This window comes from Vipera berus (genome assembly GCF_964194415.1).
Source record: "Vipera berus genome assembly, chromosome: 1".
NCBI classification, from domain to species: domain Eukaryota; kingdom Metazoa; phylum Chordata; class Lepidosauria; order Squamata; family Viperidae; genus Vipera; species Vipera berus.
The window spans coordinates 14,852,369-14,865,344 of record NC_138202.1 but is presented as its reverse complement, the minus strand read 5'-3'; the positions used below and the strand labels follow the sequence as shown (position 1 = coordinate 14,865,344).

The following is a 12,976-nucleotide window of genomic DNA, read 5'->3' as shown; positions in this document are numbered from 1 at the left end:
GCAGGTTGTTAAGTGAATCCAGCTTCCTCCACTGACTTTGCTTGCTGGCTGAGAAAGCGACAAGTGACAATCACATGACCACGGGACACTGCAACCATCGCAAATACACACCAGTTGCTAAGCACCCGAATTCTGATCATGTGACTGTGAGGAGGCTCCAACGGTCCTAAGTGTGAGGATTGGTCATAGGTCATGTTTCTCAGTGCTGTTGTAACTTTGAATGGTCACTAAACAAATGGTTGTAAGTCAAGGACTACCTTGACTACAAAGCACAGACCACAAAGAAGACTCTATCACTGCTGGACCAAATCTCACTATGGAGGTACTTCTTAGTTTCTTTTAATTGAATTTTCTCCATGCGTATATAATGAAAAACATAGAAAACCAACACTGAGTAGGCAGACTGCATCTAACCTTCAAGAATTATATTCAGCAGCCAAATTATACATTAACAACTTGCCTGTGTAAAAAATCGTTCTGACTGTTACTTAAAGAATAATCGAAAGAGAAATACGGTTTTTAACAAAGGTCAAGAAACAGCAAATGGTTTAATAAAGAATATATATATATATATATACAGGAAAAAAAGTAATTGAAATAATTAAAAAAAATGAAATAGAAACGCAACAAATAAACACCCAAAATCTGGTAGCTAAAATTTCTACCTTATACCCCTGGATCTGCACTCACTTGCTATCCAGCAGGTCCATAATAGGCTGTAAGACGTTGTCAGCATCCTGAGCCACACTGCTGCAGGCACTGGCAGGCACGTTCCCGGTGCCTTTCACTTGGCTGAGGATGTCTCCCATCTGCTTCACACAGTCCTCTATATGCGGCTGAAAACTGGAGAGAAAGAGAAGCGCTCACCTGATGTTTTACTAAAGGAGAGACAAGACTAGCCTCCCTTAACCTGGCACCATGCTCAGGTGTTCTGTTGGCAACTCCCCTAATTTCTGGTTGGGAACTGTAGGCTCAACAGAGCTGGAAGAGGCAAAATTGAGGAAGGCTGGTCCAGAAGTCTTGAACTAATGTCAAAATGTCTTGTGCTTTCACTAATAAGTGGGCCTGGTCCAGTTTGCCGTCCCGCTCCATTGTATACATCCACTATCAAGAAAATGATTTCAAGTTAACATCCCATTAGTCTTCCGAACTAGCCCTACCTGGTTGCAAATATTCGGCTTAGCTCATCCAAGACATTGTTGAGCTTCACCTGAAGTTCCTTGAGGATATCACTGGCTTCTGTGTCCAACTGAGAGGAGAGAGAAAAAAACAACAATGATTATGAGCAATAACCCAAATCACCCTGCTTAAATAATAGAAGCCAGCTTCCAGAATTTAACTCAAATGGGGTATGTATGTACGTATGCATGTCTGTATGTCTGTATATATGCGTATTTGCTTATTTATTTACTTAACAGGGGCTTAAATGCTTCACCCCAGTCTAAAGAGACTCCAATATAAGTGTTATATGTATTTATCTAGCAAAGGCAGTTTTTCACCGGTATGATATCACAGAATGTTTGGCTGTTCAGTGTATTAATGATATTGTCAATTTGGCTCAAATTTAAATTTTCCCAAGAAGTGTGCAGAGGGCTGAGATCTGGTGTTAAAGAGATAGACAAATCCTCTATCTTTCTGGAATACTATTTCAGCCCACTTGCAAGCTTCTGCTTACTTTATTAGATAGCTGATTATTCCTCAGATTAAAATTTTCTACACTAGCCTGGAAATCCATTTAGCAATATTAATGTTTTAGATAAATAAATGTAACAAAAGCACTGAAAGTGAGGGATAAACGGAGGGGAGTGGAAACAAAAAGCTGATCAATAGAAAAATAAAGCAGATCATTGGGCTGAGGAGATCTAGTCAAGAGTTCTCTCACATGATCTCTGGAAAGTAAACCAATTTCAAACTGATTCAAAATTTGCATTTTAGACACTTGAAATACCTTTTGTCAATGAAAAAGAAAAAAAAGATCCCATGAATTTCCCACCTTCTACTAGTTTGAGAATTGTATTCAATATCCAAGATGAGAAGGCAAAAAAAAAGGGAACTCAAAGAATCCAGAGTTGATACAATTTCTTTTGAATTTGTAACTTCAGGCACGTCAAGCTGGGCACAGCTTCTCCATCTCCACCCACCTTAATCAAATGAAAGAAAAACCTTTCCCTTATTGATGAGAAATCAAATCTACCCTCCAGGTCTAATGGGTGAACGGAGAAGAGACCTTGCAGATCAACAGAGATGATGCCTACAACAGATGACTAAGACCCATCATGTCTTTCTGTGCCTGTCTGGTCCACTTCCAGCCCAGGTGTCCAAGATAATTCAAAAATGCAAACCTCTTTCCCCCCCATAGCTTCAAACATCTTCTCCAGCTGGACACGCAACTGCTGTATGTTGTTCATCAGGATACAAGGCTGGAACAGAAGAAACACACGTACACAAACACATTTAAAGGCAGGTCTATCTCTGATCAACAAACATATGAACATTGTGGTTGAGATGGACATCAATTGTGGTATGAAATGGAGCAACTCTTGCCCTGGAGGAGCAGGACCAGATTCAAGTTAGATTTCTGGAGGAGTTTCCTGATGGTAAGAATTATCCAGCAATAGAATAATCTATCCTGTGAAGTGATATGTTCCCTTTGCTGAAGGTCTTCAAACTGAGGCTGACATTTGACAAACTGACATCTGATGTTAGCAGATCCTGCATCAAAGAGACCTTAGGGTAAATTACATCCAAGGTTCTCATCCAGCTCTGTGATTCTAGCATCTTCCAGTTTCAGGGGCAATCTTGGTTAAGTCCCCTCACTTCTGTTAAACCAATATTGTTGGTCAACCCCCCTCAGTTCTATTAAACCAATACTAAGGGCAACTGCAATATAGGAAAGGGTAAAACTCTAAAACAATAAAGCAATCTCTCTGAAGCTGGTATTCATTTCCAGCAAAGAAAGCTGGAAAAGCCGACTATCCCCATTAATGTTCACCTCCTATACAACTCTAACTTCAGTGAAACTTCTAAATAACTTTTAGCCAGCATCTACTTCTGTGCAATTTCTATACATGTTTTATACTCTGTTCTAGTTCCTGCATATCTGCCCTCCAGATATTTGCATTGGAGGTTCAAATTCCATAACAATGAATCTTCATACCTCAGGACCTCCTAACCCCAAAGGGGCAGTATGGTGCAAATAGAGGGTTAAAGATTTATTCGATGCCCCTCTATGTTTGGCTCTATATACTGTCCTTCTATTTTTCTTCTATGGCATTCATAAACAAAACACATATTCTTGGATTCTCATCCTGTCAGGATACAATTAGCTGTGCACTAAGCTTTCTTCCACTCTTATACTGCAGTGTTTCTCAACCTTAGCAATTTTAAGATGTGTGGACATCACTTCCCAGAATTACCCAGCCAACATGGGAGTTGAAGTCCACACATCTTATAGTTACCAAGGCTGAGAAACTTTGCTATACTATAGTTTCTGTTAGAGTTATAAACCTGCTGCACTAATCATTGCTCAGGGTTGATTCACACTCTTAGGAACATTCACAGATGGACATGCAGAACCTCCAACATTTGCAGGCTATGAAGAGATGTCTTCAGTCATTAAGCTAAACCTACAAAGCTCCTTCAACTTTTCTTGGTTTCCAAACTCTCTACTTTTCTGTTCACCTCCCTCTAATCGCAGTGTGATTTTGTCAACGTCCTTCTCACAATGTAGCATCCAGAACTGAATGTAGCATTGCACTTCACCAGAGTGCAATGATTTGAATGCTACATTTCTTTTGGTGCCATCTGAGATGATAGCCGTGCTCATTTTCTAATATATACAGGATATGAAAATGGATTCCATTTTAATGCTGGCAATTTATGACATCATTTTATAGCCAAAGAGATGTTTTTGGTGCTGACAGGTGTCCTGCCAATGATATGGTCCACTTCCTTTAGCAACAGTAAGATGGATGGCATATAAATTTGATAAATAGATAAAAATAAATAAGTAAAGTCTCCACACCATCCCCATCCTGGAGCCCATCGGGTTCCTTGGGATCCCTGGTTCTGCAGGAAGATTTCAAAAGAAAAAGCATTTCAGAAACTGAAGGCATAAATGCAATACATCACCACTTTTTCCTTCTCCTTGGCGCAGTAGGAAGCAAAGCCTTTAGAGATGATCTCAGCATACTGCAGCAAGACATTGCTAATGGTCTGAAAGGCAAAGTCAATAAGAAAGAGAAGGAGAATTTGAGCAGACATTGTGATCAAATTGTGGCTTTGCATGGGCTGGATCACAATTTTCAGCATTATTCAGCCAGCAAATCCTGACTTGATAGATACGTAGTTCACATGGTCAGTATCCCCTTTTGAACAGTAATTATAAAGATACTTCCAGGCAGACCACAAAAGCAGGACTGAAGATAAGGACACTCTCAGAGGTATATAAGAGTTCTATATTATCTATTGTACTTAATATCTAGAAAATGGTCTATTGCAGACAATTGAAGGGTATTTCTATGGCATACCCAAGATCCATCTACATCAGCCTTGATCTTCCCAAGATATGATGGGCTGCAGTTCCATTCCCCAGCCACAATCCTTCTCTGGATTCCCCTAGCAACTAAGCGGCCGTCTTCATAACTCTCTTGAGTCAAATAGACTGAGATTGCCCTTCTATAACTGTGAAAACATTCTAGGAAAAGGTGGAACAATAGGGTCAGGTCCAAAAGTGTTTTGACCTACCTTGTAATTGCTTTTAGTTCAAAAAGATTCCCTGGCTGGTCAACATCTCTGAGAGTTTTTCCTTGCTATTGTTGGCAAGGCAGAAATCAGAAGGGTAAATCAGTAGTGACCATAGGAGGGAACTGCTCCTTACCTTGGCAAACCTCCGCATGTAATGGCCTACAATCTGTGGATCAGGGCACTCCAGCTTCTTGATAATCTCAAAGCTTTGGTTGAGCTGGGAGAAGACATCAACCACAGAACAGGAGAAGAGGGCATGCTCTGAAGTTTGTTGGAACTGGCAGAAGACCCAAGAAGATTGAATGAGAAGCTAACTTCTATCAACTGAGTTAAAACATTTATCTTGCTAAACTCATTCTTGCCTATTGAAATGGAATTCTAGTGAATTGCCAGATATTTATAAGATAATAATATTTTGCAAAGTTGTTGTGTGGATAAATGTTTGACACACTAGTTGTTATGTCACACTGGTTCTTTCTAAAATATGTCTCCCTCAAAAACTGCCACAAAGAGTTGTTTTCTAACAGAATTCATTTCTGAGGCTACTTTATTAATATTATTGTTGTTATATTATTATTATTATTATCATCATCATCATCATCATCATCATATTTTATTCATTAGATATGAACCTCAGTCAACTGAACATTCAAATTGACTGGCGCTGATGGTTGACACGGGTTGCTGCCAGCATCCTAGATATCAACCAGGTACCTCCTTAAAACGTAAGATGTTCCAAGTAGCACAGTTTTTTGTAGCATTGCTCGAGTTATTGTAGGAAGCTGCAGTTTCTTGATGTGTTTTGCAAAGTTTTTGAACATAGTTCCCAGTGCCCTGATGACAATGGGTATCACTGTTGTTGTTGTTGTTATTATTATTATCCTGGTGAAACCACATGCAAATCTTCAGACTGGTACATTACCCCATCTTTCTTGTCTCGTTCTAATGCTCCATGCAAGAAATCTCGTGACACTTCCTCGTTCTCATCCAGCCATTGGATAACAAAAGGTTCAAACCATCTAGAGAAACAAATGAAAAAAAAGTGTAAGGTTGAAATCAAGAAAATCTATCTTGGCCAACTCAAGAGAATTTGAAAATAGCGATGGGTAAGAATTTAGTTAAAATTTTTCATCAAAACTTACCAAGCTCTGCAAATCTAATTAAAAACAGGATGAAAATAATTCAGGGTTTTTTTCCCCTTTAATGAATTAGGGAAAGGTTTTTTAAAAAGTAAGTTCTTTTGAAATTCTCCACCTAACATATTCCTTAACTGGATTTAGGAGTATAAAATCTCTTAGTACAGTTTCTGAAGAAATCTAAAGAAACTGGTATAAATTTTCTAAAAATTAGAAAGGGGTGATCTCTGGAATTTTTCTCCTAAAATATTAGAGTTAGAAGAGGCAGTTGAGATGATGAGGTCTAGCCCCTTGCTTAACGCAGAAATCCAAATGAATACATCCTGAGAGTTAGCTGACCAGCTTCTGCTTGATCACAATTGTTCAGTCTTAAGAAAAGAACATTGTTGTGAAGATCAGTGGATGATGGGAGATAAAAGAGAACCAAATAAATAATTGGAATAATTTGAAGTGGGGCCACTGAATGGCTTGGTCTGGAGAAATGGGTATAACCTGGAAAAAGCAGAACAGGTGAAGCCTGTCCTGAGATGCTCACAGGTATGGTTCTTACCCTTTAGCAGATGGGTTCTGTTCAACACTACAAAAGTCAACTCAATATTCTTTTGCAATGATAATGTACTTGGAAAATTTCTGAGCCTCCCAAACTACATGGAGGTAGATATTTAAAATTCAGGAAGGTCAGAAATTTTTGAAGCTGGTTTATGGTAACTAAGGCCAAGGTTTAAGCGTGAGGAAACAACAAAGGGACTTACGCTGGGTATTCAGGAACCCGGCTGGTGAAGGAAGGAAGATCTGTGACATATTCATTGTACAACCATTTCACCTTAAAGTGCAGGTTCATATAGTCAGCACTCTTGCATAGCCGATGTTTGTCATGCTCTACATAGTAATAGAAGAGAATGAAAGAGAAAGAGATGATTCTTGCAGGGTCTGAGTTAACCAGGCAAAATTATCCAGAGATAAAACAAGATCCAAAAGCAGGTTGGATCTTGTTTTAAGTTAAGTTTAAGATCAAGTTAGCCAGGCAGAATTATCCAGAGATAAAATAAGATCCAAAAGCAAACCGTGGGAAGAGATAGAAAAAAAGTGGGCATGGATGGGGAATGCACATAGCAATGGCCCAGGATGGAAATGAGGTAAGGGTTTAAACCTGTGAATGAATTGAAAGGTGGATGGTCTCCTCTGAAAATGTTTTTATGCGGGTGTATTGTTTGGCACAATTCCAGTTTGTCCAGAAAGATCAGAAACTCAAGGGAATCATTGATGAAGGGAAAAGACACATGAGAAATCAATTTCTCTCTAAGAATGAGCAGTGCATCCTCTTCTTAAGACCCCAAGGAGGTTCACCTTCCATTGCATACTTCATGTCCTGAGCAAAAAGGTTCCACATAACCTCTGCGCTGATCTTTCCAACATTCAGCTCTTGAGGGAATCTGTTAAGAATTCAAAGGCAGAACTTCACTTTTCTGTCAGCATGAAAAATACACTAAGATACCTGATTCCTGCTAAAGACAGGGAACTTAATGATTCATGCATTTTCTTTCCCCTCTTTTGAGCATTCTCGGTATGTACTCACTGGTTGAGGCAAGGTGTGTATGAGTTCTTATCTTCTTCAATGATTGATACTATCAAGGTTATAAGTTTGGACCAAAAGTCTAGATTCTTGATGCTGGGACCCTGTTCCTCTGGTGACACTTCACTCTTCTTGGACTAGGATGATTGGATGGGAAGGAAGAACGAAGGAAAAATACACATCAGTTTAGCAAACTCATCTTTATGTCCCCTTGTAGAAACTAGAAGATCAAGGAGAGATGAAAATTGAGTAGGGCATCATTGGATTACAGGCCTTCCTCAAAGTGATGTTTTTCATCACTTCTCCAGTCCCTATATTTCCCAGCAACGTGGCCAAAGACATCTATGATAGAGTGCCAGTCCACTCACAGGATCAGTTTGGTATTCACGACTATAGAGTTCATGGCAGTTGTTGAAGATGTATTCATAGGTTGAGTTGAGGCAGGCCTTCACACAATCCTTCACCACCTGACTGGCTCGTGGTGGACTCTGGAGCTCTTGGACCTGCATAAAACAGCGATAAGAAGGGTGCCAATTATTAGAAGCCATAAACTAATATAGTGCTTACTTTAAGAAGCATCAAACGAAAAGAGCCATAAAGGATGATTGGAAAATAAGTCTTAAAAGGAGAGACTGAGGAAATTGGTCATGTTTAAAAAGGTAAAGGTTCCCCCACACATGCGTGCTAGTCGTTTCCAACTCTAGGGGCTGGTGCTCATCTCCGTTTCAAAGCCGAAAAGCCAGCGCTTGTCCGAGGATGTCTCTGTGGTCATGTGGCCGGCATGACTAGGCGCCAAAGGCGCACGGAATGCTGTTACCTTCCCACAGTAGTGGTCCCTATTTTTCTACTTGCATTTTTTACATGCTTTTGAACTGCTAGGTGGGCAGAAGCTGGGACAAGTAACAGGCGCTCACTCGGTTACGCGGCACTCGGGATTCGACCCGCCAAACTTCCGACGTTCTGATCGACAAGCTCAGCGTCCTAACCCACTGAGCCACCGCGTCCCTTTGCTTATGTTTAGCCCAGAGGAAAAAACATGTGAGGGGGATATGAAATATCTGAAAGAGCATCGCCCAGAAACAGATCAAGACTTGTTAACTTTCAACTCAGTGTGTAGGATGCACAATACAGAAAAGCAAATTTTACTTAAATGTGAAGAAAAGCTTTTTAGAATTAAGAACAGTTTGGCAAGGAACAGCTTCTCTAGAGAGGTGGTAGGCTCCCTTCCATTGGATTTTTAAAACAGAAAGTGAATAGTCACCCCTTCCAATTCTACAGTCCTATTATTTTAATTACCAACAACACCTCTTGACCCAACAGGCTTATTCTTTGTAAAGCTTCTATTTTTCTGAATCACTCTCTGGATTGAGACCAGAGTCAGAGAGATCTGAATTTGGTTGGGCTGATTCTGGAGCTTTGAAACAATGGAACGGGCTATTCTTACACAACTCTAAACCAGATCAAATCACACAACAAGCAGTACCAGAAATTAAAGAAGCACAAAATGACATTTCCTTCCATCTTTTCAGGATTTGAGTGGGTGGGTGGGTGGGAGGGTGGGAATTAGAGATTTACCTTCATCCGAAAGAAAGTGATGCTGGTCAAGAGGTCCACTGTTGATTTAAGGTCCTGAAGTCTTTCAGGACTGCTGGCAGGGAAATTATTCTGAGAAATAGGAGAAATTGCAGCAATCATTTGATATTTCTTCATTCATCTGTGAAATTACACACTCCCTACTACTGCCTTTAATCTGCTTGTATAAACCTTTCTAGCTCCTTTATGGACTACTTTCTGGCAATATAATTGTTCTTAACAAGACAATTCTGTATATATCAACAGAAAATAAGAATTAAAAAAAACATTTGGTTTTCATTGTAACAGAAATTACTAGTGTTGGAGGTGTCTAAATTGTTGGAGGTAAAAGATCTCCTCATATATACTTGTGAGTTTCATTCACTATCAAATCAATGAGAAATTCCCCAGCCCCATATACGTGACATGCTTAAAATGCTACTGTAAAAAACCTTCAGAGCAAATTGAATTGACCCTGGGTAGCAACAGGAGAACGCATCTGTCAGGATTCTTTCATTTCTTCCTCTTCTTGGATTGTTTTGTGCTTGAGTTTAGGTTTTAGAATTTTTTTTATTTCACGTTTATTATTTTTTATAAATACCTCAAGGTGGCAAATATTCCTAATACCCCTTCCTCCTCCTATTTTTCCCACAACAACAACAATCCTACTGTATGAGGTGACTTGGCCTGAGAATGTAACTGGCCCAAAGTCACTCAGCTGGCTTTCATACTTAAAGAGGAACTAGAACTCACAGTCCCTGGTTTCTAGTGCCTTCTCCACTAGACTAAACTTGATCTCTCACCTTGTCACGCTGGACACGGAATTTATCTTTTTTCAAGATCAATTTTCTGTACTTTCTGCAAATGCCCTGCATAGCATGGATTATCTTTCAATCCATCTCTCTCTCTGCTAGTCTTTGCCTGCCATACCAGATTGGGCAACCCATCAGTGAAGAGGTATGACTTGGTGGGTCCTAGGAAGTGTGCCTCCTCTGTCAAGACCCCCGTTTTGTGGAACAGTTTCCCCTCTGAGATATGGACAGCTTTGACTTCTGGAAGGCCATAAAGACCTGGTGATTCCTCCGGGCACTGAGGCCATGAAGTTAGCAGAATAAATAATAACACACCTCTGATGCGTATGTGGGTCTGCTTTTTAGATTGTTATTGAAATCTGAGTGGGGCAGTTCAACTAGATTTTTCCTTAATGGAATTGTGAGTTTGGTTTTGACTTATCTTTCTCCGCCACCCAGAGTGCCTTTGGAGATAGGCAGACGTATAAACACGTTGAATGAATGAATGAATGAATGAATGAATGAATGAATGAATGAATGAATGAATGAATGAACGAACGAACCAACCAACCAACCAACCAACCAACCAACCAACCAACCAACCAACCAGAAAAGCGGGAGCAAGTTTAATGTTCTGACACTGTGCTACTTGTTATGTACATAAACAAAAGAGGACTAAAAACTCGCTTCTTTTCATACAACAATGACAGATGAAAATTCAACAAGCTGGCCTTTCGTTATCTCAAAGAATCTGCCTGTTTCCTGTTCTAAGCAAATGCCTCTCCTTACCCGATACATTGAGAGATCGATCCTCAGGGAATTGTGTAGCTGGTCCAGCAGTTTGACAAACCGTTCTTTCTGCAAAAAGAGAGAGCCCCAAAAGCAGGTAAATCAAGTTAAAATAGCGAGACTTTGAACCCCCTCCCTCTGTGCCCCACCGTTGGTTTTGACCTTGTTCAGGCTTTGTCAAGTTAATATAATCAAGATTAAGAAGTCATTCTTGCACTTTAGGGCAGGGAATTGGTTGAGTGATGCAAAGCTAAAAGACACCTATAAATAATCTTATTTGGCCTATCTTCTTTTGAACATTGTTTGGAAGAATCCTACCACCTCCCACACTTCCCTCCAAATTGCCCTTACCATCTTCTTTTCATGAGGAGCACTACAGATTGAGACACAATTACAGTTTTGTTGCAGACTTACAGAGAAAGAGTAAGATGTCCACATTTTAGAGTAAATGGCAATCCACTGGAAATCCCAGTTCTCTCTTTATGGAATCCTGGTTTAGCTGCTTATGCCTTGATCCAAGAAATTGGATCTGTGAACTTGGCAAAACCTATGCATCGGATCTGCTTTCATCAGAGAACAAACCCACTTAACTATCTGACCTTAAAGATGCTGTTATAAATGCCCACTGCTACAGTAATAAGCTCCAGAACTTTGTTTTGGTTTTTGCAGAGAGAAAAAGGGAAATCAGATTTGATTCTTTAATCCAGGTAAACTGTAGCCCCAAATTTCTTCTTTGCTGATATCTGGGACTGTATGAAAGATTGCCCACTCTGGTCCTAATTTCCTATACCTAACTAGGTTGGTTCAACCTATTGGGGTGTATCAAGCAAGATTTCCTGATTAAGATGCTTCTGCCATCATTACTACCGCAGTTCCCAAAGATTCTTGAGCAAAGCAGAGGAGACAAGGGACTTAGCATTGGTGCGACATTGCATGCAAAGAGCAAAACAGTCCTTTAGAAAATAACCACCCCTTAGGTCACCCCAGTCTTTCCCAATCCAGTTACATAGGCTAACTCCCATCCTTTTAACTGCATTTCCCTGCCCCTCTTTTACAATTCCATCTCTTGCTTTCTAAGACCTAGTCCTGGCTGATGTTCTGTTTCTTAATAGCACTGAGCATGCACAACCACACATGGTATGAAATGTTTGCCAAATTGCCAGGCTGATATCAAACAAACTCCTTCCTGGCTACCAGGCTACAGTCACACTTGCTATTCTTTTTAACAAGGCACAGTGATATTAAGAAACCAGACTTATGGTCGCCATTACGACAAGCAAGACTCATGTGGAGAAAAAAGTGTATGTCAGAATTGTGTTGTAAGTGTAGATGCTGATGATTTTTGTATCAGGGATCTTGGTCAGTGGAATTTCAGCCATGTACTGTCATTTTTTTACCCAACTCTTCAGTGTAACGTCTGTGATAATTTATCATTCTTTCCATGGCTAAGAATGGCAGATATTTATATGGAAACATCCTCTATTTTCCTTTATTCATGCCTCCATCCTCAATGTTGCCATTGCCTCTGTTGTGTCTTTTTAGGCTTGATTTTCTCAGGATTGAAAGCTATTTTTTATTCTTGATCCTATCTCAAGATAGCATTGATTCACTTCCATGGGAGAAAAGAAACTTCAAAAACAGAGGAGTACATTTGACACTACAGTGATAATGGAGGAAAGTGGGGTAATCCAGGATCTAAGAAAAAATAAATCTAGTATCCCTCCTGATGTTACAGTTGCATAGAGGTGAACAGGCATGGTTGACAATTTAGCCCTGGCTTATAAAACTGCACTATCTGAAGTCAGTATAAGGCATTAACTGGAAGTGTTTTTCATGTTTATGGGGGGTTTAAATTCTCAGGGGCCTTGTCTACCTGACAAGCAAAAAGGCAGAATATAAACTGTGAAAACAAATAATATGTCTTCTCTGTATTGATGAAACAAGGGCAGATTGAGTGATCAGAGGTTTTATAGCAAAAGTTTCTCCCTAGAGTTATATCAATTTACCATCATAAATATGTTCTACAAGCTGCTCTATGTTAAATGTAGGAAAATGTGCTTCCTTCGATTTATAATGCTCTTCAGCTACAATTTGATTTTAGTCTTGATTTGAATAATGGTTTGTTATATCTTTAGGTGGGGTTTTCATTTCATCTATAGTTATGCTTGTGTTTGTGTTAATTGATAAAATATTATAGGGAAAGCAATTTTGATGAAACTGCATTTCCCTGCAGAAATGTTATTTTTAGCTATGTTTCTCTGCTACAGATTTATTTTCTTACTATTCAGTAAAACACATTGATAAGCTACTGGGGAAGGGAAAACCTAAATGCAAGAATTCAGATAGTCCTCACTTAACAGTCAAGATAG

General features: G+C 39.6%; 1 protein-coding gene across 1 annotated transcript in view; it reads right to left on the bottom strand.

The window, feature by feature from the left end:
• UNC13A (unc-13 homolog A) overlaps positions 1-12,976 on the bottom strand; it is a gene marked incomplete at both ends in the record, with an annotated part of 151,259 nt that overhangs the window by 25,832 nt on the left and 112,451 nt on the right. Inside the window, 12 exons of the mRNA XM_081312539.1 lie at positions 691-843; positions 1,161-1,249; positions 2,343-2,472; positions 4,127-4,215; positions 4,880-5,023; positions 5,669-5,765; positions 6,635-6,761; positions 7,230-7,315; positions 7,459-7,592; positions 7,824-7,958; positions 9,031-9,120; positions 10,608-10,676. Of these exons, the coding sequence (XP_081168665.1) occupies positions 691-843; positions 1,161-1,249; positions 2,343-2,472; positions 4,127-4,215; positions 4,880-5,023; positions 5,669-5,765; positions 6,635-6,761; positions 7,230-7,315; positions 7,459-7,592; positions 7,824-7,958; positions 9,031-9,120; positions 10,608-10,676 (1,343 nt within the window). The remainder of the gene's footprint in view (positions 1-690; positions 844-1,160; positions 1,250-2,342; positions 2,473-4,126; positions 4,216-4,879; positions 5,024-5,668; positions 5,766-6,634; positions 6,762-7,229; positions 7,316-7,458; positions 7,593-7,823; positions 7,959-9,030; positions 9,121-10,607; positions 10,677-12,976) is intronic.